The following is a 27,602-nucleotide window of genomic DNA, read 5'->3' as shown; positions in this document are numbered from 1 at the left end:
ATTGCGATTACCTCAAGGAGGCTGCGTGTGCGTTTCACATCTCAGCATGCATACTCCTGTTTGTGTGTCTGCTTGAGCGTCAATTCTTAAGGGGGCGGATATCCACTATTGTCTCTTATTGTGTGTGTTGCCATTTCATATTTTGTTTGGTGAAGAGGTGGGAACAACTTCTTCTCTAATTGGGTTGTTTACGGATCGCACTATTAAAAACAACAAAGGTGGCACAATTCCGTGCGCTGTTGCAATCACTTTAATCACGCACAACCATTTATCCTTTTTTCTGGTGGCTCTTCTCCCCTCCTGTCGCGGCAGTTGACTTGAAAGACCACTCTGTATCCACTGCCACGACCAACGCTTCAGCCTCATTAGCATTCAGGAAGGAGACAAAAAAAAAAGTTTAGTTGGCCAGATGCTGATTTTTTTTTTTTTTTTTTTTTTTTTTTTTTTTTTTAAATCTGCCACCCACATCTAATGGCTAGCTGTGATTAAAAAAAAGAGGCTGTATTATTAGAGACCTGTCTACTCTGTATCTTTTGTTGTGGGAGGGAGGGGGGTACAGGACAAAAGAATACTACTTGATATTTGTAATATTTCAACATCACGTACAGATGTTCAGTGTTGAGTGCGGGATCTGCTACTCCTATCGCCTGGAAGCTGCTATCCCTGACCAGGTGTGCAACGATCCTCGCTGTGGTCAGCCCTTCCATCAGGTGTGCCTGTACGAGGTATGGATTAGGGGACACGCCATGGTGAAATACTACGCACAGTATGCACACTGTATACGCTATACATCTCCATCCTTCTGGGAAATATTTCTAGGTATTACATTTCCCCTTTTTGGTTGTACTGCACTTAAACACAATGTAGGATAATACGTAAAACAACACTTAAAGTGGAAGTCAACGCAAACATTTTTTTTCAAGAATATGTTCTATGCAAGCCCACTAGTTGAAAGAGGGCATTCTGATATATATTGCGTTTGTGGAATAAGTGTTAATCCACTCGTTTTTAGCAATCTCTGGGGGCGGCCATTTTGTCTTCTGTCGACTGAAAATGATATCACAACTGCTCACAACGGCCAATCACGGCTCAGATTCAGATAACAGGTCAGCCGTGATTGGTCATTGTGAGCAGTTGTGATGTCATTTTCAGTCGACAAAAGACAAAATGGCCGCCCCCAGAGATCGCTAAAAAAACTAGTGCATTTTGCTGCTTAATATATATTCCACAAACGCAAAATTAATCAGAATGGTGTGTTTCAACTAGTGGGCCAGCGAGGAACATATTCTTGAAAAAAATATGTTTGGGTTGACTTCTGCTTTAAGTAAAAGAGCAATTTCAGATGGTTTTGAACTTTAAAAAAAATACTGAATAAAACTACTTCAAGTGAATAAATTCACTTCTTTTCAAATCAGACTTTTATTTGTCATTTCGAGCATGTACTGTATACTACTAGTCCTGACAAAATGGGGTACTAGTAAAGGGGGGAGTAGATGTACATATGTAGTATGTGCACTTGATACTTAAGGAAGAACAACTGAGTATATTTGTGGAGATTAAGTATAGTATATTTTGTGATATTTTGCAGTTGCACTTCTTGATGGATAAAATACTGTAAATGTAAACCTCTCGGTATGCTTTTTGCACAGGCAGTACCCAGTGTTTCAACATGGGATACATGGGATCCCTCGCTCCTTCGCGGCCTCAGTGCATCGCAGGTTCACAAAAAGTACTCATCAAAATTAAAGAAAAAAACTGCCGTATCGGCAGCCATATTGTGGAAAGACGTGTTGTTTCAAAGAGATAGTTGACTCTGAGGCTTTGTTCATACCCTCTGGTCTGGTCCCCATTAACTGCAATTAACGAGGCCTTACTGTATTGTGAATTTTTTTTTTTCCATTTGTTTTTGTAAAACATGTTTGAAATAAAATGTTCAAATAAAAAGTTGACAGATCTATAGACAACAAAGGCCACATTATTCAAAATCAATGATTGAATATGTGCGTTAAAAAATAGAAATACCTTCTCTTTTTTTTTCCCACAACACTGAGCTCTTAACTGGTATTTTCCTTTCAACACTATTTACAAAAATGCCAAATTGAAATTAACGCGTCCATCCAACCTGAATTCTATTATTGTTTCCACGGCAGCCACATAAGCCAAATCTGGACGCAACTCAAGTCAGAATGTGTCGCAGTAGACTTGTAACTACAGTAAAATTTTGTAGGAAAGAAATATACATTTAGAACAAATGAAAACCGCTAAATTAGGTGGTAACTGAGCGTGCCTTCTTGTCCTGGGTGACAACATATTCTTAAGATGCAGCAAATGAGTTCCTTGTAATATGAGTAAATTCATAACATTGGATGTTGCAACTGCCATAAACTTCAGTCCGCCCGTTAAGGTTAGGAAAATGTGGCAATACTTTTATGTTCAACTTTACAAAGTATTACCTGAGCATACCTTTTTAAGTGCGCCGTGCATCCAGCACATTTAAACAAATGTTATCACTTGACACGTCGAATTCAAGGTGACGACTTGACTAAGTAGTCTTTTGTCTTTTCCCCTTCCAGTGGCTGCGTGTGCTGCCCGCCAGCAGGCAAAGCTTCAACACGGTGTTTGGAGAGTGTCCTTACTGCAGCAAGGTACGCGTGCACACTGCCTCGTGACTGACAGCTGCCTTCATAAAGGCCTTTGCTGTGTAGTCAATAGATATTCAGCATGCTTAATTAGCATAGCTCAGTACATCGCATGGCCTTCTCTTTGCTGAAAGGCTATTGGCAGCAGAAAAAGGTGCCGCATTCATAGTGAAGCTACTCGCTCCATCATCATAAAGGAGTGAGTCAAGTATGTGCCAGTCAATGCTGCGTGTCATTGAATCAAAGTCAAAAATGAACTTATTTGTGTGCATGCCTTCCAGTAGTGATGGGATGATGATGCCTCAAAGTGTCTATCGACACATTTAACAAACTGTATTTGACACTGCGTTGGTCACTCGATAGTGACCTTTACTGTACATATCAAATCAATGCAGGTAAACAATATGATGGAACAACTTGCATGCTGACCCAACATTACTTTGTCAAATAATATTAAATCTATTCAATTGCTAGTTTTGTACTTAAAATGTGACCTTTATTGTGGTTGTTGAGGAAGAGTTCAACATCTGCTTGTTTGTGTAAAGGCTCAAATGAGCATGTAATATATAAAAATTCGAATACAATTTTGGGATAACGTGTAACTTATGTATGGGATTTTGTTAACCAAAGTGTTATCTCCATCCAACAAACCCACAACATTTCGATACAATTTGACACGGCACAGCCAAACGACACACTTCCTGTATTGGTCACATGATTTTTTGTTAAAGCGATACACGCACCAATACGGGGTTTCACACTTGAGAACTCGGCACAGTGCTGATGCACCAGTGTTTCTCGTCCTATCACTACCTTCCAGTGTATTTGATAGCTCGGCTAGACAGAAATGAGAGTGCACTTTATTGCATTGTTGTTAAGTGTCCTTCATAAAGCATTTGACTATTTAATAAGCAGAGCTCTCCCTCTATTTCAGCCCATTACTGTGAAAATGGCAGCTCAGAAGTCCTGAGAAGTGGCTTTGCGAGCCACATCAACTCAAGGAAACAGCCTAAAAGCTAATTAGAGCCAAAGAAAAAGAAAGTCACTGTTCAAAAAGGGAGAACTGAAAATTCCTACGGGGTGGGAAAAAGGTTGAGTCAAGGAAAGTCCAACAGCCAGCAGAAGGGAAGGCCGGCAGCCTTGAAGACTTGGCCGCAAGTCATCTGGGGGGAAGGAGCTTGCTCTCCCACATCATGCCGCTCCTCTCCCATTGCACGCATCTTCGGGAGTCAAGCTCTCATGCACACGGGTGGCAAACACGGCTCTTCTCTTGACTTCCTGATTCGCACTGATGCTGTTGAGGTCATCTGTATTTCTGGGTTCTCTTGTGAAATGTATTGTGTGTTAAAGAGGGCAATTTAAGGGTTTGCTCTATTGGAACATTCAAATAAAGAGAAAACACTTTTTCAAGCTCAATACTTATTTTTTTATTTTGGGGGGGGGTGCGTAAGAAATTCTTGCAAGTATTCAGCCTAACGTGCACACGGAGTCTCATTCTCACACCTTTTTAGGCCGACCTCTCTTTTCTTTTGGGGGACCTCTTATGTAGCGCGCATCAATGGGTTGGCTTCTGGGCTCCTCCTCTTCATCATCATCATCATCGTCATCTGAGCTGTCTTCTTCCTTGTACGTCTTCACAGATGTGGTCCTCTTCCTCAGTGATCTTTGAACCCTCTCGCTCTTCTGCAAAAGAATAAAAACAATTAGTCTTTATTGTGACTGAAAAAGACGCTATTTGAATTATCTCAGACTAGCAGTAGCCTGATTAAAATGGAAACACAGCAAGTTCAAAGAATAGTTCAAAATAAAGCTGTGTGTACATACTTAATGACCCACAATTAATGAAAATTTGTGATAGACCATTAAAAAAAAACTGAACACACTTAAGCAAATTGTGGGCATTAAATGTATATCAATCGAGTGCTTTTCATACATGACAATGTGACTCAAGGTGCTTCACAGTATTAAAATTAAAAACACAAAAAGGGTAAGGGGGGGGTAGGTGACTTCACAGACTGCAGCAACTATTGTACAGCTTGTCTGTGCTTAAAGTCCTCAGCACGCTCACCATATTTCAGCCCCAATTAAGTTGGCCGCAGACAGCTGTAATACAAGGGGACAAGTTCTCCGTTCATCAGAGCGTTCCGCTTCTACAGAATATGTGAATTGCAACGTGTCGCTACCAACCGCTAATGCAGTGATAGTTATCATTTCAGTGAATAGTTGTATGGCAGCAGCTTGTTGAATACACGAAAAGGTGCTGTGAGCAAAAACTCACGCCCAGACTCACGAACGTCAAACGCCACCCCACCAAGGCCCTGCCCCTTAAAGTCACAAGAAAAATGTCATGTGCACACTATTTGAGCAGTGACCAATCAAAACTCATCGTGCGGTCAAAATGGGAATTTGAAAATGGTAGCCCCTCTGCAAAGTTGTTGTCACATTAAGAGTATGAATTTGTATGTGTGTATGTGTTCATGACAGAAACTGAAGCCAGCCGGAATGATTTTGCTCCTCATTTAATCAACGAGGCGTCACCGCCATGTGCGGTAACGACTGCTGGTTCTTAGCAGTTTTTGAAATTGGAAGATGTTGCATCATATAAGCAGGTCTAATCTTACTTTTCCCACACTTATCATTTTTCATGAAAAGTTGGATGTGTTGGAAGTGGTCAAGCCACAGATTTGTTTGCATTGTTGTTGCAATGTGCAAGTGATTTTATTCCTGATTGACAGTACAGCATATACTTAGGTTAACGTTTCACTTGTGTGGTAGAATTTGTTGTCATGAACGCTTGACATCGCACGTCAAGTCTTTAGTAAGTTTACAGCTATAAGTGTAGTAATTACTCTTTCATATTAAAATAAGACTTCATCCGCCTTTAGTTTACATTTAACCCTATTGTAATACAGATTGCAGGTTAATTGCTTGTGTGTGAAATCACTCAGTCGTAGTCTCTACGTAACAGATTTTCATCGATTGCGGTTGGAACGTACTTTAAGTATGTTGAGGGTCCTCCAAAATGCCACCGTATAATAGTCAACATTGGCCATTTGAAAGTGCCTGCACTCAGTCTGCTGCTCGGATTGATGTCGTGTCTTTCCAGAGAGCCAAGGACGTAAACAAAAGCTTCCCTCTAATATGGTCTTTTAATGCTCGATGACCTCATTAAGCAAATCATGTTAGCATTTGTCCAGACCATACCTGTGGAAGGGGTGGCCCTCGTCTGTAGCTTCTTGGCACTTGTTTGGGCTTTTTCTCCACCTCCTCCTCTTCCTCTTCCTGGTCGTCATCATCATCATCATCATGGTCATCAACAACCACTTGCATGGCTGCAGACTTAGCTTTGGGGAGGCCTCGAGCTTTTGCCGTTCTCTGTGACATGAAATATTACAAAAATCTCAATATAAAAATAAAAAATAATAATCTAAAAAGTATTCTTTTCATATTAACACACACTGCCTTTTGGCAATAGAGCCGGCATGGTGTGAGAAATAATTGACCAGGCGACAGCGGTGACTAATGAATCCGAGAATGGCCTTTGTCTCTGCTGACATTTCCTCTCTTCACTAAAACGGCCCCGTAAATGGCCACTTCTGTTTAACTAGATGGGTCAAACTGGCCAAGACTTTCACATGGAAATGAAATGACACGGTGAGAGGAACGGGAGGGGGGCATAATTGAAGATATAAAGTAGGTGTCATCAACTTCTTCAAACGGTGGCCTGAGGGGTCGGGAAGTGATTGCGCTGAATTGGAGGAGAATCCTCCAGTGTTGGACCCGCTCACCTCTGGTCGACATGCTCCCCCTCTTCACTGCTTTCACATCTCACTCGAGGTTAAGAGACTCAGCGGCACAAATTGGGATACTTGTGACCAGCAGCCAAACTGCTGAATGTGCTGTAAAGCTGAGTAAATGTTGATTTATATTACTTTACGTCGGAATAAAGAATCAATTTGTGAGCCCTCAGGAGCTAGTGCTGTGACAGTGGAAATCAATGTGGCTAGCCGAAAGGCTCATATTGGTCGTTTTTGTCCATTCTTTTTTTTTTGCAAAATGAATTCCTTCATTAACTATAAAAATGTGTCACAATTCAAAGGCTCACTATACGTTGTCCATTGAATATGCTCATTCTGTTTTGAGACAAGTTGCCCTTGCACCACCAAGAGTACACTTTACTGTACCCTTCCAACACAAAATAGCATCTTCGAAAAACTATTGTTTCAAGAATGGGCAATTACACCAACAGGAAGTGAAAATAGAATAGAAACCAACCAGCCACAACAGTATGACCAAAAGTGCAAAACAATCCATCCATCCGCATTTTTACGACCGCTTATCCGCATTAGGTTCACGGGTGTGGTACATGTGGTCGCCAGCCAATCACTGGGCACATATAAGCAACCATTCACAATCACATTCACACCTAAGGGCAATTTAGCATTCTTAATTAACCAAATACGTGTTTTTGTAATGAAGGAGGAAGCCGGAGTACCTGGAGAAAACCTGAGCAAGCTCAGACGAACATGCAAGTGTTTTCTGTTTGGTGGTTGGCTGCCATCTTGTTTTTGGAATGAACTGGAATATGCTCGGCTAAAAGTAGAGTTTAATTCGTACAATGACCAAACTTGAAACTCAATTTGCTTGTAATTCAAATCTATACTCTCCACTGAAATTAATTGAAATGCCAAATCCATTTCAGCCCGCCAAAAACCACCACAATTTATGTTTTTATAAAGAAAAACAGCACTTTATTGTAGAAAACAAAACATGAAGAAATAAATGTTCTTTTAATGTATTTTAAGTGTTTTACGTAATACATAAGAAATAATGTTCCGAAAGTACATTAAGTACTGTTCATTGGGACCAGTTGGGCCACAACAACAACAGCTGTATTCTAAGTGTGCCTTGAGAGGGTGGCCTAGTGAGTGATGCCAAGAATGTGGCCAGTTAGTTTCTGTGCGCTTCTGGGCACGGGTTTTGGCTTATTACAAGACTAACTCACTCACATGTTGGCCCATTTGTAAGTCAACGTACAACTGCACGGTCGTTTAGGACACCTGAGATGATGTTCTCACCTTGCCCCTGGTGGGTGGATCGAGCACCTTGGACATGGACTTCTCCCCGACTCCACGAGGTACAGAAAAATCCAGTTTTTCCTTGGTTCCAGAAGACAACATTTGCCTGAGGCGCTGGTAGTCAGGCTTGTCTTGGAAGCCCAGAGATTTCGCATACAGCAGCAGGGCAGCCACCTCAGCTGAAGACAAGAGCAACAGTGTTCATGTCAAACAAGTCCCAGAGGCAACCAGTTGCTTTACATGTTGTTGTCTATTGTCTTGTAGGTCTGACTTGAAGCTACATTACAGTACGTACGGAAAGCAGTCAGGCCCCTTGAAATGTCTCACTTTCTGTGTCATTGCAGCCATTTGCCAAAATCAAAAAGGTTCATTTTATTCATCATTAATGGATACTCGGCACCTTATCTTGACAGTTAAAAAACTGAAATGTAGATTTTTGGGGAAAATTTATGAAAAGAGAAAAACTGAAATATTATGTGGTCATAAGTATTCATATTCATAACCTTTGCATTGACCTTCATATTTAACTCAGATTCTGGCCATTTCTTCTGATTCTCTTTGAGATGGTTCTGCTCCTTTATTGGAGTCCAGCTGTGTTTAATTGAACTGATTGAAGTTGATTAGGAAAGGTCTATGTAAGACCTTACAGCCCAAGTGCATGTCATAGCAAATGAGACTCATGAGGTCGAAGGAACTGCCCAAGGAGATTAGCGACAGAATTGTGGCAAGGCACAGATCTGTCCAAGGTTACAAAAATATGCTTAAAGACGTTCCAACAAAGTTAAGAGTTTACAGGTTTTTTTTAGATTTTGTTGCCAATATTTTCCATTTGACTGAAAATTAATCTATTTCTAGTCCTACTCGGCCTGCCACTGGGCAGCAAGCTCTATTTTCTGTTCTGACCCAGCCGTCCAACCATGGAGCTTGCCGCCTCGTTGGCAGATCTCTCCGCGCTCACCCACCGCACTAAGCACCTGGCAGCGAAGTAGGTGGCCACCTCGCAAGCTGTGGCACAGATTTGACAACTACTAAGATCCTTGTGAGAGGCACGCTCACGGCTGAGAAAAGAAAAGAATCAACTCCAGAAGTGATTTGGTTAAATATGGTCACTCAGAAGATTTGTCTGTGTGAACAAATCATGTGAATTACACAAAACTACTCCAGCCCGGTCTCCAGTTCACAAAAACATTAAAAATAAATCTGCAACCTGGTGGTTCGAGACCCCTGATCCTGACCCCAAATCAAACTCAGAGTCCAACATACTGACATACAACTGTCGATCAAATCAAACAATCCCACAGACAGGCATACTGTATTTTGTAAAAAGTTATTCTCATACAGTGGAAGCACTTGTCTGTCTGGTGAACATGAGATAGACCTAGTTTTAAATAAATGAAATTACTCCGCTACATTTGAAAACATTCAGAAGGTCTTTTCCCATATAGATTCTTTCCTTGATCCTTCAACCAGTTATGGGAGCTTGAGATGTTATTGATGGACGGGTGAAATCGGTTGACCAAAGGACTCTTGTGCCTTCTCTCTGGGAGTTATTCAAGCATAGTCAGCATGTAACTCGCACTCAGTTTGATACATACCCTGTGTCTTATCTGTGGCAGGCAGCTGGGCTTTGTCAGCAGAGGACTATTCGGTCCTTAACCATACACACACGTAACTTCTCCTTATAAGCAGTAATAAAACAAGTGCGATTTTGTTATGACATGTCAGTGGAATGAGTTTCCATTGTACAATCACTCTACAGTACTTTGAACCTCAAGGAGAGATGGGACTTAAAACGTCCATTTTATCGTGGGTTCTTATACAGGGGTGCATATAACTGATACGCAGGTACGCATGCGCAACAGAAATCACCGATGCGTACCGTCATTTGCGTCATGAAGCGCATTTGCGTACCTGTACACACTAGTGGTGTAGTGCAACGAATCATCTTTGATTGGTAAGGATCAAGCTTTTTTTTCTTTATTTTATTTTTATTGCTCATTCAAAAAATGATCCTCTAAATCTATGACCGATCTGAACCGTGACTTATGTTATCCGTCCGTTGGACCACTACTGAGTACCAAAGACAATCTCCTGGTACTCATGCGAGTACCGCATGAAAAAAATGATGTGCACCCCTGGTTCTTATATTTATTCACTATTTAACATGAACATTGAGAAACATTTGGGAAAACTGGAAGAAAAATATGCTTGTCTCCATTCTGACAACTGATAAAGTGACCTTGGCAAGGCACCAAAACCCCCTAGATTCAGCTAAATACTGGTTTATGCCCATCTTCACTCTGACATTTTTGCCTGCATTTGTGTGGTCTGCTAGTAGACCAGGAACAGTAGAACCTCGATTTAACAGACCCTGAACCAATGGGCAGTAAATAATGTTCAGTCCACTCAAAACGCCCCTTTGTGCAAGAGTTGTCAGTCTGTTAGTTTCACAATTGGTTGGTGTTGTTTACCGACGCTGCGGCACAATCAACAGACAGAAACTGGTACATGTATTTCTGGGTTGCACCGCTGTTGTCATGAGGGTTTACATGGTTTACATTGTATTCAGATTACAATGAAAACAAATGACCCGATGGAATGAATACGCTCCTTATAAAACCTCAATCGGAATAAAAAGGCCGAATCCAAATAAAATTTTATTCTGATTCACAGGGTGGTGTATTCTTTTGACAATCCAAAACACATATCATGTAAACAGTACAATCGATCATGCTCTCTCTTAAATAACGTAAATGCGTAGTGACGTGATCGTTTTAGAGGTAAGATCTTAAGCCCGAGTCCGACCCGGAAGGAATTTTGGGTCGGGCCCAAAATGTCAATTATAACGTTCGGGTCGGGTCGGACCCTGGCTTGTCTCTCGCGGACTTAAAAAAAAAAAAAAAAAAAAAAATTATATATATATATATATATATATATATATATATATATATATATATATATATATATATATATATATATATATATATATATTACTTTAACATTAAAAAATCTTGCGGTTTTTTTCTGCCAATGTCAGATGTCAAATGGGCTGCTGCATTTTGCCAACGAAATGAAGCATGAACTATCACACCTGATAGAACAGACACACAAATATAAAAGATATAAATGTTTATTAAATAATGTATGTATCTTACAGTCTTGTTTAACTGGGAGAATTTGTTACAAAAGACAGGCTTTAATTTGTTATGATGCACAGGCATCGTCACAAATGTGATCACACAAATCGCAACCAGTCCCTTTTCCCGGAGCAGTGCTCTGTCCGGGTCTGACTGACGCATCCCCCCCTTTCCTTCTCCTCCTGAGTCCTCACAAAAAAAATATAAAATTGTGGGTTTGCTTTGGGCTCGGGCCTGCAAATCAAGTTAATTGGTTGGGCTCGGGTCGGGTCGGGCTGAATTTTTTTAGGCCCGACCTGACCTCTAGATCGTCTACAGATTTGAAAATGGCAACGTCCCAACAAAGCTTATCAGTGACGGGAGAACTTCTTTTAAAGTGCTTGGAACTTGTTTTTAATCTAGCTGTTGCTTTAGTAAAAGTGGTAAATCAATCACAACAAACTGTGCTAAGTAGATGAATGCACTCAATCTTGATAAATCACGTGATGTTTAGATCGATCGAGTGTCACGAGTGATAAAAGTCTGTTCTGATTAGTGTAGCGGAGCACGTAAACGGCAGATCGGAATAGATCACTTCCCGTGTAAATAGTTGATCACAGATCATCAATCGAAATTATTTCAATCGGAATGACTAAAAAGTCTACATGGAAACCCGGCGACGTTCCCTTCAAAGGTAATATAACGCATGGACATAAGATGAGCATAGGCAAGCAGCTGAAAAGGGGCGTGTCGTATCGACATATTCATATCTACAGCTGTTAACTCATAGTGTACAAGTCTCTCGACATGTTACACTGTCAAGACTTCCGTACAATGTGGGGATGTTTTTTTCAAGCCCTTCTACATAGCATCCAGTCATAATGCTCGCGAAGCCATATCAACCGCCACCACTGTTCCCTTTTAAACTTTATAATTACTTTTGCGCTGTGATGGGGGGGGTTATGCCACGACACAAATACAAAACCATTTTTTACTGTACCGATTAGGGTGTTTTTAGGCCACGAAAAAAAGTCGGTCATCTTAACCCTAGAACACCAATGTTAAAATTAATAACACTATCACTAATGTCAGGTACATTTAACTAGATATAATATCCCAAAATAAAATAGAATTTTCATTAAATGGAAGTTGTCTTCTTTAATTCCCCAATACAAAATATCACATAAAAAATTGTGTGGGTGAAAATCATCCAACGTTAGTGTTAGTGTAGGGTTAATCATCAATCAGCTTTAACAGACGACCCCTCCGCTCTAATCTGTTAAATTGAAGTTCCGCTGTAAATGTATTATGGCCTCCTCCTTCTTACCAACACTGTCCTGCATAATTATTGGCACCATTGGTTGAGATGTATTCTTTAGCTTCTAATAAATTCAGTTTTTGTTTCAATAATACGGGACCAAAATTTAAAAAGAGGAAAGGAAAAAGAGGAAAAAAATGAACATTAAATAGGCTGAAATGGGTATAGCGCCATGGGGAAAATGTCGACACACTTTATGTTTACAGGGGCAACAAGTTGTCTGATTTCATGACTAAAGTGGAGAACATGCATCCCCTAACTCTAGCCTAATTCGAGCCTCTAATGTTCGAAGTCAGCAAAGCAATGAGCTGACGTCTCCAAAATATTACAAAAACAGATTATAGGGCCCAAAATTGTAATTTTCAAGTTTAACATGTTAACTATGTGATTGTGACGTGGCGCCCTGAAAGTTTAACAATTCACCGTTTTCAAGTAACGTGACTGATATGTAGATATTTTCAACAGAGGAATGCTTAACCTTAAGATCATTATGTTGTCTAACAAGTTGAAGAAACTCCTATTTCGAAATGTCATGTTTAACAAGTGAAGTCTGGAACTTCAGATTGTTGCGACTTACCTGTGCTGGTTCCGCTTACTGAAAGCTGCTGGACAGACTCTGGCAGTTTATCCATCAGTCTAAGCACCAAGCAGGACAGATAAAACAGTGTGGGAATGAGGAGGGAAAACATTATGAGAGGGGAAACATTATTTAGAAGGAGATAGTAGGGTTGGGGAAAGGACACAGTGGCAATGAGCTATATCAAAGCAAATTATTCAGCCATTCTTATTACAATATCTAGAAGAGTCATAATTGGATTACTGACAATTCTAATATGTAATATATGAGTGGTACATGTGCTATGCTATCTGATGGTTGAACTAAAATAGCAAATTATAATCTTAAATGCAATTTTGTATTCTTGAATTGGCCTGTGCTAGTTTTATAATCCTGGAAAACACAATGTGGGGCCCTTGACCCGTAACATGGAGCATCAAATAAGATTGTCTGTTGTGGTTTTGTCTGTTCTTCAGTGCCTTTATGGAGATCTGAGAAGGTAATGGCAGTTTTGAATATGGAATATAGACAAGGAAATGGCGAAAAAGTGATACAAGATTGTGAAATACATATGCATTGAATCTTAAAATGACATTGCATTACATGAAAAGGTTGTTGTGTATCCCTCGGTCCTTTGTACAGCAGCTAAATCAACAGCAGCTGTGCTGGTCTTAAGTAGTACAATACAGTATGTTCCTCAATTACTTCAAGACACTATTCATTTAGCAGTCACTGATTTAAAGATAGATTCATCAGTTATAGGCATCCTAAGCGAGTACTGTAAGAGGAAAGATTGTATGGACCTACCTAGCCTTGGCTTCCATGACCTTAACTGCGTTCTTGAGATCATTATCCCAGGGAAGTGACCCACATAACCAGTGAAGAAGACAAAAACCAAGTATCTGGATGTCTCCACGTCTTGATGGAGCTTAGGAAAAAAGAAACAGATGCGACATAAGCAATATTTTATATGATTGTACTTTCATCCCTTTTTACTTTTGTTCAATATCATCAATGAAACAAAAAGCATATTGTATCATAAGCCTATACCGCTTATCCTCACAAGGGTCGCGGGAGTGCTGGAGCCTACCCCAGCTGTCAACAGGCAGTAGACACCCCGAATTGGTTGCCAGCCAATCGCAGGGCACACAGAGACAAACAAACATTCGCACTCACAATCACACCTGGGGGCAATTTAGAGTGTCCAATCAACCTACCATGCATGTTATTGGAATATGGGAGGGAACCGGAGTACCTGGAGAAAACCCACGCAGGCACGGGGAGAACATGCCAACTCCACACAGGGAGGCCGGAGCCGGGATCGAACCCACGACCTCTGATCTGTGAGGCGGACGTGCTAACCAGTCGCCCTATTTTGCCAGTTGAATTTTGTAAAAATATTTTTTGTTGCCTTTAACGTCCAACCCAATGTTTTACTATTGAGTAAAACATAGAGTATATCAGTACTACATTTCGAGAAATTTTGAAATGGAATAGCCCTAAATTAAATGTTGTGTTTAAATCCATCACAATCACTAATTGAGTTACTAATTAAAGCATGTGCAGTATTTAAAAAGAAAATGTAATGAACTTAAAAGTGTTTGCATATTATTGTATGTGAAAGAGACTGCATGGGTCTACGTTAATTTGTGAAGTGCATCAATACTTGAAAACCAAGTCCATCCAGAAGGGTCGAGCCCGGGGAGATTTAGCAACTCAATACAGTAATGGCCGTCACACGTCTTTGGAGAAATTACGTATCGACTGGTTTCACTTGAAGGGAGAAATCTCCTCCCTGAGCCATGACTGGCATTGATTCTCTCCAGCCAACAGGGAGGTCTGATGGGAAGCATGGTCCTGGCCACCCAGGACAAGATAATCAACGGCATGGTGGTAATCTGACTGCACGATAACAGGTTTGGAGTTGTAAATGTGTTGGCATTTATAAATCTTGAACTTATTCATCTTTGAAGCATTCCGTCTTCAGAGTGAGCATTGAATGGCATGATGTATGCACGTATTGTGAAGGAAAGTATAGAGAAAAGGAAATTGCTACAATGAAAATGTGTTGAGTGAATAAAACACTCGTTGGCTTTCACTTGAGTCATTAAATTGTCTGGACCAGGCAGGGAGGCTAAACGATCAATGAGAATCAGAAGGCAATGAGAAGTGTTCTAAGGCTGTTTAAACTATCTGCTCATTGCCCTTAACTGCTTGGGAAAACAACACGACAAACTCAACTTCAGGAATGATCATGAAAGATCCCTAAAAAGTTTCCAATGTGTTAAAACGGGCTAACAATGTCGCTTACGTGCTGTCACAAGAAATAAAGCCGCCGGCAGCCATTTTACATTGCCACTAGCTAAGTTCATCTTATTTAAATACATTGATTTCTCTGCCGCTTTTCACATTATTTTCTGTCGCTGTGGCAAAAATGTCACAGTGCGTGGCGAGCTGTTGTACCAATAAGTCTGGTACAGCGCCACGTGCACATTTCATCGGTAACAATCAGATTACAAATTTTCTCTTACAAGGTGCTGTATATCCCTCGAGTGCTACTTAACGATTCAAGTCCTTCACGTTGTCAGAAGAGCCATCAACAATGAAATGAAAAAAAAAAAAAAAAAAATGCCGTGAAATGTGAACCTAACCTCTGTGTGTCACGGTTCACGATAGTGAGATTATATACTATGAACGGTCGATGCAAACAGTGAAGTTTGTTCTTAGAGAGGCTCTCATTACTCCATACAAGGATCCTGGCGTAAAATAGAATAGAATGCCTTTATTCTCATTATACAAAAATTGTACGACATTGAAGAGCTTCTTCTGTTTCAGTGCAGACAGCAATTGACATAGAAAAACGACAAAGATCCATCCATCCATTATCTACAGCGCTTATCCTCACAAGGGTCGCGGGGAGTGCTGGAGCCTATCCCAGCTGTAAAAAATAAATATAAAAAGAATAAGATATGTAAAACAGGAGCTGAAAGTGTTTTCAATGAAAAAAAAAACCCAGAACTTTCAACAGTGGCAACATAAGATGGGTGCCCTCTAGCTTTAGATGCAAGGAGCCATTGTTAGTCCATTCATACTGTATATAAGTTCCGTGGTTAAAATGCACTAAAATTCCAATGATCAATTTCGTCCTTCATTGTGTCTTTTTTAGGGAGTCTTAAAAGAATACAGTAAAGCCATCAATAATTGGACAACAAGACAATTACTGTTGTCCAAAAAACATGTTGTCCAATTATGTTGTCTCATCTTTTTGGGTTTAAACACCACCAAAGACCTTGTAATTTGCCTTTAAGTTCTCTGACGGTTGTTCTGGGCTTTTTGGTTACCATTTCATACACTGCTCAAAACAACTTAAGGAACACTTTGAAAACACATCAGAGCTCAATGGTGAAAAAAAATTGTTTTGTTTTTCTCTCCTGAAATAGACTGGGTAATATGTTAGGAACAAAATGATGCCACATCGTTTGGCGGAATTGCGAACTGTCAACCTGCAGCAGGCTGAATTCAAAGACACCTCGAAGGTCAAAGTGAAAAAATGATGCGGCAGGTTAATTCATGCTGCTGAAATTTCATTCCAGCAACTCAAAATGGTACTCAATGGTCTGTATGGCCCCCAAGCATTTGTTTGCATGCCCGATGCTCCTAATGAGACGACGGATGTTGTGCTGTGGTATGTCCTCCTAGGGCTGGACCAGGGCATCACTGAGCTTCTGGACGGTCTGCGGTGCAACTCGGTGGCGGCGGATTGACCAAAACATAATGTCCCAGAGGTATTCTATTGGATTTACGTCAGGCGAGTGTGGGGGGCCAGTCAATAGTACCAATTCCTTCATCCTACAGGTACTGCCTGCATACCCTTGCCACATGAGGCCGGGCGTTGTCATGCACTAGGAGGAACCCAGGACCCACTGCACCAGCCTATGGTCTGACGACGGGTCCAAGGATTTCATCCCCAATACCTAATGGCAGTCAGGGTGCCGTTATCGAGCCAATTGTAGTCAATTCCGGCCCTCCTGCTTGTTTTCAATCTGTCCCTCCTGCAACACACTTGATTCAATTTTTCATATAATCAGCAAGGTCTGCAGAAGCTGGATAACGATCCTGATCATTTGAATCAGGTGGGTTGCACCGGGGTGACATAAAACATGCAGCGCATGTTGAGGGCCGGAATTGCCCCACCCCTGCTGTAGAGGTATGTGCGTCCCTCCATTGCCTCCCCTGACTATCTTTGACCCATGCACCGCAAAACGGATCATGGTGAACGATGTTCCATGCAGCATAGCGTTCTCCACGGCCTCTTCGGACCCTTACACATCTGTCACACGTACTCAGGGTAAATCTACTCTCACCTGTGAAAAGCACAGAGAGCTAGTGGCATACTTGGCAATGCTGGTGGTCTATGGCAAATGCCGGTCGAGCTCCGAGGTGCCGGGCAGTGAGCACAGGGCCCGCAAGAGGACGTTGGGCGCTCAGGACACCCTCATGAAATCTGTTTGATTGTTTGGTCAGAGACATTTACACCAGTGGCCTGCTGGAGATCATTTTATAGGCTTCTGGCAGTGCTCATCCTGTTTCTCCTTGCACAAAGGAGCAGATACCGGTCCGGCTGGCGGGTTAAGGGACTTTCGACGCCCCGGTCCAGCTCTCCTAGAGTAACTTCCTGTCTCTTGCAATCTCCTCCATGCTCTTGAGACCATGCTGGGAGACACAGAAAACCTTTGGGCAATAGCACTCATTGGTGTGCCGTCCTGGAGGATTTGGACTGTCTGTGCAACTTCTGTAGGGTCCAGGTACCGCCTCGTGCTACCAGTAGTGACACTGACCCTAGCCAAATGCAAAACTAATGGAAAAACTGTCAGAAAAGATGATGAGGAAAAAGTGTCAGTGGCCTCCACCTGTAAAACCATTCCTGTTTTGGAGGTCATCTCATTGTTGCCCCTCTAGCACACCTGTTGTTGATTTCATTAACACCAAAGCAGCTGCAACTAATTAACAAACCCCATCTGTTACTTAACTCATCAGATCAAGATCCCAGGGGTTTAAAAAATGCAATGCTATACTCAGGTTAAAAAGTGTTCCTTTAATTTTTTTGAGCTGTGTATAATCTGTCTCTTCAATTTGTCATCAATTATCCTCTTGCAACCACACCCATTGAGGCCGGCTACTTAAACTTCGAATATATTCAAATGTAGAGCATGAAGGCTCCGAGATGATTTTAGAGTTTTATGTTTTTCTCCTTTGCTATTCGTGATCCATGTTCAGTGTGGTAGATGCCATGTCACCCAACAGCACAGTGACTACTTGCCACCCTTTGAAGTGGAAGTCAAGTCAAACATGTTTTTGCAGTAATATGTTCTGAGTGTTCCCACTGGTCTAATCACAAGGGCAAAAGCATTTTATAAAATAAAAGACAAAGTTCTATCTTTTTTTTTTTTTTTTTCTGAACCGAAAAACAATCCGATCCGTGACCGATCCGAACCGTGACTTATGTGATCCGTTGCACCACTACATAGAACATATTGCCGTATTGTATAGAAAATGTTTGATGACTTCCGCCTTAAATGGGCAGCTAGACTGATAACCAGTTTTAAGACATTTGTGATGATAATTTGAGAACACACACACTTTAGTTTAACAAGTCTCCATAGCCAAATTACGAGCATGTTTTTTTCCAGGGGAAGCATATTTTTTTCCACAGGCCTGATTTATGAGTTTGTTAAACCAAAATTTCAAAGCAATGTCTCCCTAAAAATAAGTTCTAGGCTATTATATCCTGTACATAATTTAATACTCCATTCAAATTGTTGATTTGGAATTCAATAGATATTGCCAACAGGTCAGTATTATTTTATGCATACACCATGCTGACAGTGAACCAAGAATACAGTATTGACCTGCTTGGTGATGGAGTTAGCCAGCTTGGAGGCCGTGTGTGGCTCATGCATCCTGCTAACTAAACATCAAAGTCACCAATTAAAGGGGGAAGAATGCATGTTGCAGGTTATGACTTCAGCTAATTAGTAGGTTGTTAAACAGAGACTGTGTCTGAGAAATTCTGCAGGGGCGGTGGATGGACAATCGATGGTCAACGAGAGAAGAAGGATGCAAGCAGGCAATTTGCCAGTTAATGTTTTTCCAATATCAGTCGAGGGAGGTGGCGACTGACAGGCGGACAAAGTGTTTTACACGTACTGACTAACAGGGTTCAAATACAGTAAATGCTATAGGAGGAGAAGCTGCTATGGAGATTTGCCAAATACTACAATAACTATACCAGCCATGAAGTCACTTCAGGCTATGTCCTGCAAACTGGTTTGAAGAGCAATACTTGTTTAATGCCCTGTCCTTACAAAGCACTGTACTAAGCACTGTTTTGTTTCCTTGGCGTTTACAAACATTACTTCACAACAGAACAACCTTGTTAAAATTTTCTTTCACTTGTATAGCGCTTTTCCACCTAAATGGCTATCAAAGCATGTCACACTGACTTCTCATTCACCTACTGATGATGCAGCATCAGGCGCAACTGTGGGTTCAGTATCTTGTTCAAGGACACTTCAACATGGTTACATGGGCCTGGAATCAAAACCACGACCTCTGGTTTGGGAGACAATCATTGACAAATGTGCTCTCTCTTTTTTTTTTTTTAAACATTATTACAGAAGACTTTGAATTTAGAAGCCCGAAAATACTGCACTTTGAAGTCAAAAGTAGTTTGCTCAAAAAGATTAGAATGTAAGGCGCCAAATTTAACTTAAGAGTATTGTTGTGTGTTTGGGGAAAAAAAATCCTGAATGAATATATTTACAATTATGAACAAATCCCTAATTGAAATCCCAAAGTATGACGTACTCTCTAAAGGAAAACCATTAAGAATCATCAACCCGAACGATCTCAACAGATCCAATACGAGAGATTGAAAATTACACTTTGAATTGAATTTACATGGATTTTAAGTATAGAAAAACAACATTTATACGCCATTAAATTACAAGACTGAAAACCGCAATGTTAGGGAGGTCTCTCTTCAGCAAAATTAGTGTAGTTTTGAATCTCGTTAGCTGTGCAGATGTTTGTATTACCGGTATTTGTGAGTTTATTTAGTAGGTCAAAGCTTTTTGTTTGGACATAAATATATCTAGATTTTTTTTTAAACTAATCTAACAGTAATCCAAACCTACCAACACCTTTGTGGGCGTCGAGACTGGTGTACTCAATGGTTCCATTGTGGCCTTTTTTGGGATTTTCCTTATACTCTTTTTGGACTCCATCAACACAGTACCTGCGGGCCAGCCCATAGTCGACTAAATAGAGCTACAATGCACAAGAAAAGGACATGTTAATTGTTACAAAAACGCCAAGAGTGCCGTATTTTTTAATTAAGAAATGATGACAAATGTGTCCAGCATTTGGATACTAATTTTAAAAAATGTTGTGTCTAGGGTTGGGCATCGCTTGAATTTGGATGATTCCGGTTCCGATTCCGGTTCCTTGATTCGATTCCGGTTCCTAACGATTCTCGATTCCGATTTGTAACAAAAAACAAACAAACAAAAAAAAAGTTATTTTTGGACAAATCACATGAACTTCTCTGTTCTTCAATTTCATTAACTTTTACTACTTGTGAACTTTACCATGGATTATTCAAGGACTGTTTTTAACCAGTATATTTATTTCAATACATTTTTTGCATTATTATTTCGTATTATTTTTCACAAGACCTTTATTTTTTAGAAGTTCAAGACAATACAATAATGCAGCTGTTACTGAAAGCATGCTACTGAACACCAATTGATTGGCTAACCTTGTCTTGCTTTAAAATGAAAATATATATGACAAACAACGCTGCATTTTAAGAGCAAGCAAGGAAAGTCTAATCTAAGCAGTCTATGTAACCATATGATGTATCTGTATGTACTGTATTTATGTATATGCTGAGCTGCGTAAGCTAAAAGCTAAACATTAGCTGGATATGTGCATTTGTATGTTGAACCTGTTGGCTCAATGTTGCCATTAGACGTACTTAGCTGAATCTGACTTGTGGGTCATAAGCTGTATCGCGTCAGTTCTATGGCTAGGCGTCGGCCGAATGAGCCAGCCGGGCCGGCCCGGGCAGGATCACCGACCCCGCAAAGGGCAACTGCTGCCACCGCGGTGTCCCAGCGGCCGCTTCCGCTGTGTAGATCCGTGGGAAGGGCCGGGCGCACACCCAGAGTCGCTGCGCTTACCAGCCGTTACGAAGCGAGCGAAGGGACTGACCGAGAAGACCACGACAACTCGAGTGGGGGCGAGTTTCCGTGCTATTGCAATGCAGCTTCGGCGGCAGAAGCCTGGCCTTTTTTTTTTCTTCTTTTTTTTTTTTTTAAATTTATTTTATTATTATTATTATTATTATTTATTTATTTTTTTTATTTATTTATTTATTTATTTAATTTATTTTATTTTTTTTTTTTTTTAAATCGGTCGTACTTCATTCGTAGCTCTTCCACGCGGCTAACTAGGAATCGAAACTTAGCACCGACATTCTAAAATCTGAACGGTTCCGGGAGAACCGGAATGATGGACCCGCTTCCACTCAATGCCAGGTTCTCGGTGCCCAACCCTAGCTGTGACCGATGTCTTTTTACACCAGGGGTCACAAAAGCATTTCATTTTTCTTGGTTGAACTTTCCCCCTCACCAGATGCAGTATTACGGTATACATTTGAAATTAGTAACTGTTTGAAAGTGAAAAAGATCTGGAGTAAACTAACCTCTTGAGGGTTTCTATGACCCAGCATGAGGTTGGACGCTTTGATGTCTGCATGAACAAATTCATTCTCGTGCACATACTCCAATATATCCACCTAAAGGAGAATAACAGAATGTCATGGTTTAACCGAAATTTGTCAAAACCAGGGCACCAGTTCCACTTTCAAGTGTCTCGACCAACAGTTCTCAAAATGCGAACCACGGAGTCGGTTTAACCGAAATCTGTCAAAACCAGGGCACCGGTTGCACTTTCAAGCGTCTAGACCAACTGATCTCAAAATGGGAACCACGGAGTGATCCATGAACAGTAGCTTGGGGTTCACAAAATAATTAGCAATCAATTATGTTGCATGTGGAGGAGCTCAGAGGTGTAAGCTGGGGCAAGGCCGTTTAAAGACTTCAAAATAAATAAAGTATCCTAAAATGAACTCTAAAAATGTACTGCAGCCAGAATCGCTACGGCGAGGATGTCGCGTTGACAAGCACTTTCTGTACTACAAAGACCAAGATTCCTTGCGATTGAGCATGCAGAGTGTCCCGTGCATTTGGGATATTCCGATTGCCGTACACATGCGAGGCATATTCGGGTTGGAAAGTGAGTAATCCAGGCATGATATTCTGAATTTTAAAAATTGCGCGTGTTTACATGTTTTTTAAAAACTAGAATATAGGCAAGCTTGAGTGGACTAGCATGGTACTGCTTTTATACAAGTAGGTCACATGATCGACTGTATGTGGGCTAGACCCATGCCGTCAGCTGGTGTAAACCATCCTTCTCTTGTTCTACTCTTGACTCTAAAAAATTGCTATTTGGTTGGTCCTCCATTTCAGAATGCTCTTTTTCATTACTCGGTAGTTGAAATGAGACCGTCCTTTTTCTTTGTATTTGTGTCTTGTTAAATGACCGACCGATTGTTGTTTTCCATCTGCAAAGCAATTACTCCTCCAACACTATAGCTTTGGGCAAATTTAAAGCTTTGATTTGATTTTGACACATCACAAATCAGAGATCTCTGCAGCCGCACATCTTTTCTACTAGCTCTTTTATTTGTCCCCATGTTGAGTTGGACAGCTTTGCCAAAGTGACTTCGAAAAAATATTTGTGGTGTCACAGGTTGTCTTTGGCTCGATTTAAGCATTTTGATGTGCATACTTTTATTTATAAAAAAAAAAAAAAAACATAGGTAAATTTTTTTTCATGTAAGGATGGTCTCACTACTCACCAGTACTTGACCAACTCGGAGCACAGTAGCCTTCTTAAAGCGACCTCCGTTACGCTCGCTGATTTTCTGTAGATCAGTGCCCAGTCGCTCCATAACCATAAAACGATACCTAAACAAAAAGACCGGAAGGAACTAATGGTTTTCACTTTTCATTCTAGAAAACTGGGAAGATAGATGTGTCAAAACTCGAGCTTGTAAAAAGCTACTAAACACCACTCAACTCCACTTACACATTAACACCATCCAGAACAAAAACACATTAATACCTGAGGCCATTATACTCAGTTTGCCCTGATCCCCAGTATTTTGGGATCCCGAGATGGTCAAGTCTTCTACTTCTCATCCATTGTTGCACTAAAACAAAGTGACAGAAATGATTGAGGATATGCAGCTGCACAACCTAGATGACTTCAGAACATTCACATATCAGAAATCTCAGGTGGCTCCACTCAGTTATCCTTGCGGATATTGAGTGAGTAGTCTTGACTACTAAGCGAGGTTGATTATACCAAAAACATTTTCCTAACCTCAGATTCTGGCTGCTGTCCAAAGCCATTCAATCAAGAATAAAGATGTGTCCTTCAACGTGTTGCAATGCATTCAAATAAATATATTTGCATTTGGGGTACGTAAACAAATGTAAACGCACGCACAAAGAGCTCTACTTTTGTTCCAGCGAGCTGTTGCCATCCTAAAAATATGGTTGTACTCACTGCTTTCTGGTTTGGCTGCCCTTATGTAGAAGCAGAGCTCGGAGAACAGGGGGCCATTCTCAAGGTACTCCTGCACAATTCATCGCATCAAAATGCATTCATTTGAAGCTAATTCCATATGATACAAACAAATAAACTATACATGTCCATATTTACGAATTAAAACTTACCACTTTTACCACAAAGTCGGTATCCGTTGAGACGGGGCTGCCAATGTCTTGGGATGCTTTAAAATGTTATGAGAGAGACGGGTAGAGGAGTTTGAACACAGTCCAGGCGTAAGTCATACATGATATTGAAAAACAAGCCCAAATCAAGATATGTATAGTATTCTGTCCTCTGAAGAAAACCAAAGTTTGAAACAAGTTTTACTGAGTGTAAAGCCTTTCTTTTTGAGGAAGGATCCTTAAAGGGGAGGTAAACCCAAACATTTTTTTTTTCCAAGAACATGTTCTATGTAAGCCCACTAGTTGAGACAAGGCATTCTGATAAATATTGCATTTGTGGAATAAGATTTAATCCACCCGATTTTAGCCATCTCCGGGGGCGGCCATTTTGTCACTTCTGTCTACTGAAAATGACATTGACAACTGCTCAAGGCTCAGGTAACAACCAATCACGGTTGACCTGTTTTCTGAAGCTGAGGGAAATAAGTATAAGTATTCACCAGTGCAAATTATATTTCAAACATTAATAACAAGTGGCAATTAAATGTTCTCTTAACATTTTGATTCTATGACAGGAAAATATGTTTTCCTCGTTTCTAATTCACGTCAAACTATCGGAACACCTCATGGCCCGAGGGGCGAATGACGAGGACGCTGCTTAGACGTATCTATCACATATATATCTATCTACCTGTCTATCTGCACACATACGGTAGAGGTCCCTCTTAGCCAATGGGATGCCAGGAAGTTGCTAGGCTAGCCAATGGCAGAGCAGCTATGAGTATGTTGCGTTCAGGAAACTCCGGAGCTGCGGGTCGCAGCCCATACTGCTAGTAACAGCCCATACTGGGAGTATCAGCCCATACTTTTACCTTTCGTATCCTGAAATTTATTTTGTAAATCGAGGCAATATTTTCCTGCTGAAGCGTTTCGTAGCTTAAAAATTTCGTATGAAGAGACGTTCGAAAGTAGAGGTACCACTGTACATCATATTTACCAGTACATGCCAGGGTTAACTTGAAACATGGCATATTTTTGAAAATTAATGTTCAGTGAACTTTTAGATTTAAAAACAGGGAAACAGGTAACAGTCTCCTTGCAAATGAGGCAGACACAGTTGTTGTGCATTTCAGTGAAAAATAGTCCAAATACCACCTTTCCTTAAATTGTCGGCACTTTCTGTGCTGCTGCCCTCTTGTGTGTAAATGCGAAATTTAGAGTGTATTTAATACGCTGGTCAACAGGGCTACAGACGGCCCAGACGTTATTAATTCAATTACAGAGGGTGCGGGCCGGATAAAATTTTACTGTGGGCCACATTTGGTCCCCGGGCCGAACATTGTACATGGCTGTTCTAAACCGTTCACCTTATTTGGATGGGTTACCCACAAACTAAATCTGAAGGTCTGCAGTTAAAGCATGTTTTGTTTCGTTCCAATGCCATTGTGGTGGTCTTTACAGCTGAAAAGATGATAACCGTGTTGCTGTCCCAATATTTATCGGACTGTGTGTGCGTGTTAGTGAGCAGTTATCAGACAGTGTTCTGATTACCGTGGTAGATGAGTCCAAAGCCACCTTGACCTAAGATTTTCCCCAGCCTCCATTTCTTCTTCCCCTGGTCAGTTAGTATGAAGCCATCCGGGAGGGGTTTGGGTAACGCCCTCTTTTTAGGAGCTGTCATTGAAACTAAACATAATAGAAAAATGATGTGTCACAACAAGGATACTCAGTTTTACAGAAAGTGTGGCAAATCATACAAAACCTATTACAAATTAATCTGCAAAGTACAGATTGGCCTAAACGATACTCTTGTGAAGAAAATAAACTGGTGATCATAATTTATTTGTGAGAATTCTCATGGCATTGAATCAATCGTAACAAGGCTGCTGTTTGTCTTATAAGATGTTCATCCGAGCATTTGTGAGAACAAACACATTTAAAAAATATTTTATAGAGATTTTCCCTCTGGAAACAATGCTAATTGTGATATAAAGTTTGCAATTACAAGGCTGCTTGTACAGTTTCTCCGTCAATCGGTTATTATAAAGTTGTATGTCAGGATGTGAGCAAGTGTTTCACATTTTATTATAGGGCTGTTCGATTTTGCCTAACAAGAAAATCCCGATTATTTTCTCTCAAACCCGATTTTACGAAAAATTAATGAAAAATGAAGTATTTTGAATGTCATTTATTTAAACTTAATTTTTCTTTCTCTGAACTCAAAATGCCAGTCAATTTAACTTAATACACACAGAACAATCAATTGGGATTAACAGCATTTTACACAATAGATTTCAGATCTGTTCTTAATTAAACCGATAATGAAAGGGCATATGACATCTGAAACGAAATAATCAACATGAGAGAAGGTAGACAGTCAAGTCTGTAAACCAAACAGTCTGTCAGCCAGTAATTTTGCCAACCAGCTAGTGACTAGCCTTTCACCCTTATCCCTGGTCTTACTTAAACATAAATCAATGATTAGTGCAAAACTGTCACTCAATAATACAATGCACAGTCATTCTTAAAAGTACGGATGCACCGGCTGGCCAGAGGTTCGTTGTAGAGGAGAGAAAAAAGGGACGGCTTTCAGACGTTGAGTTACTTGCTCGCGGGTTGTATTGTAAATGCCGGGCAAACACTATATCTATATTTGCCCGATTTATCAACTAAACGCTCACTTGCCTGAGCAAAATAGCAGAATCGCCGGTAGCCATGGATGGTGTTGTAGTTTTTCCGGTATGCGCACTCGTGGGGGGAAGCGGAAATGCAGAGGACACTACGGTGGCTTAGATACACCAAAAATAACAAAATCGAACGTGCCGATTTGAATGTTTTTAACATCGTTTTAACCAGAAAATTCGGTTTCGGTTCAAAATAGCTTAATCGAGCAGCCCTATTTCATTATAACATTTTAAAGCCAATACATTAATTTAACATTCACATATTAACACGAATAACTGTGTTGGGTCATATCGATCCAAAGCCAAGCACGTCGAGGATTTCCAGCATCATTGTTTTTCAGTTAAATGTTTCGCCTGTTTGGACTGCAAAAAATAATGACATTCGTTCCGAGTCAACCGAGATATGCTTATGCTATATCCCGCGTCACAAAACGTTTTTCTTTTGTTAATATTTGCTGCCCGAGTAGCATTACTGCAAATTCAAAACTCGCAGCATCGCCACAGTTAACGGCACACTAACCATAATGATAAACTCAACCATTTGTATTCCTTTGACAGTTGATACAACTAAGTCCGGCTTGCAGGGGGGCAGCTAGAAAAGTTGGATGGCCAAATCACGTCAAAGTAGCAGCTAACTTAGCCATGAGGGTAACATTTTAGTCCCCAAGCAACGTTAAATACATACCGACCTGCAAAGGGAATTATCAGTGTGTTACGTTTGCTCCTGAGCAAGAATGTAACAATGTGCCGTCCTCAGAAATTCTTGAATGTGAATTTTGTCAAAAGTCTTGCTGTAAAACACGTCAAGGAAAGGTTAAAAACGGACCCCCGAGCACTTCCTGAAAGTTTTCCCTCCCGCTACAATAGCATTCAATCACAAGACGGAAAAAAACACTTGTCACGATCCATAGCCAATAGAAAAGAAGCTGCTTAGGCGTACACAGACATTGGCTGCTGGGTTCAGAAAGCCCCAGCGTACACAACACAATTTAGCAAGACACAAATTCGACCACAACACAGATAACCCAATTCGTTACACTATTTCTGTAATATATTTCTTTGCATCAATGTTTGCCACCCCTTGGCTGTTCTTCATGCTAACTGAAGACTTCACGTCACATTTCATGGCTTTCAGAATCGTTATTTGGAGTAAAACACACTTTATTAGAAATACTTCATGTTAGAAATCTCACGTTGTTTTATTATTAGTAATTGTTGGCATTTGATAAATTCATTGAGTTTCGATGTAGTGCTGATATGTCCCACACTGTGAGCGGGCATTGAACGCTATTCGAGCGCTAAGTGTTGATAGTGAGTGACGTTTTTTTAGTTCCTTCCTTCCT

General features: G+C 40.6%; 2 protein-coding genes and 1 long non-coding RNA gene across 4 annotated transcripts in view; 1 reads left to right on the top strand and 2 right to left on the bottom strand.

Moving 5' to 3' along the window:
* The window catches only part of fancl (FA complementation group L), a 31,699-nt gene extending 27,644 nt beyond the window's left edge, over positions 1-4,055 (top strand). Inside the window, exons 12-14 of the mRNA XM_086044851.1 lie at positions 609-725; positions 2,574-2,645; positions 3,574-4,055. Coding sequence (XP_085900977.1) covers positions 609-725; positions 2,574-2,645; positions 3,574-3,609 — 225 coding nt within the window. The 3' untranslated portion in view covers positions 3,610-4,055. The remainder of the gene's footprint in view (positions 1-608; positions 726-2,573; positions 2,646-3,573) is intronic.
* LOC147139490 (uncharacterized) lies at positions 233-3,939 on the bottom strand. Its single transcript, XR_015088618.1, has 3 exons — positions 2,464-3,939; positions 607-716; positions 233-361 (listed from the first exon to the last, which is right to left on the bottom strand). It is a non-coding gene; the product is annotated as an uncharacterized LOC147139490 (long non-coding RNA).
* On the bottom strand, positions 4,042-27,157 carry LOC147139488 (serine/threonine-protein kinase VRK1-like). Of its 2 annotated transcripts, none has more exons than XM_086044849.1 (13): positions 26,949-27,157; positions 25,127-25,261; positions 23,579-23,634; positions 23,409-23,478; positions 22,962-23,049; positions 22,696-22,804; positions 21,475-21,567; positions 19,904-20,036; positions 13,515-13,635; positions 12,729-12,787; positions 7,718-7,896; positions 5,844-6,014; positions 4,042-4,322 (listed from the first exon to the last, which is right to left on the bottom strand). In XM_086044849.1, exons 2-13 carry the CDS (start codon positions 25,254-25,256, stop codon positions 4,137-4,139), a joined length of 1,395 nt encoding a protein of 464 aa, XP_085900975.1. In that variant the 5' UTR covers positions 25,257-25,261; positions 26,949-27,157; the 3' UTR covers positions 4,042-4,136. The 2 variants fall into 2 exon arrangements, with proteins under 2 accessions (XP_085900975.1, XP_085900976.1); XM_086044850.1 differs by lacking the exon at positions 26,949-27,157 and adding an exon at positions 26,261-26,467.
* Positions 27,158-27,602: the final 445 nt, after the last annotated feature.

Source organism: Filicampus tigris, chromosome 11 (genome assembly GCF_054856515.1).
Source record: "Filicampus tigris isolate MCC_2025a chromosome 11, RoL_Ftig_1.0, whole genome shotgun sequence".
In the NCBI taxonomy this organism is placed as follows: domain Eukaryota; kingdom Metazoa; phylum Chordata; class Actinopteri; order Syngnathiformes; family Syngnathidae; genus Filicampus; species Filicampus tigris.
The sequence above is the reverse complement of the archived record's forward strand: the minus strand, read 5'-3'. Positions and strand labels throughout refer to the sequence as shown.

Bases quoted from the DNA above. Each gene is read 5' to 3' on its own strand.
- LOC147139488 (XM_086044849.1), bottom strand. From the start codon at position 25,256: ATGACAGCTCCTAAAAAGAGGGCGTTACCCAAACCCCTCCCGGATGGC. The intron at 22,805-22,961 runs GTATTAATGTGT...CTTTTTGTTTAG, and splicing joins ACTGAGTATAATGGCCTCAG to GTATCGTTTTATGGTTATGG. The intron at 4,323-5,843 runs GTATGGTCTGGA...ATTCTTTTGCAG, and splicing joins GAGGGCCACCCCTTCCACAG to AAGAGCGAGAGGGTTCAAAG.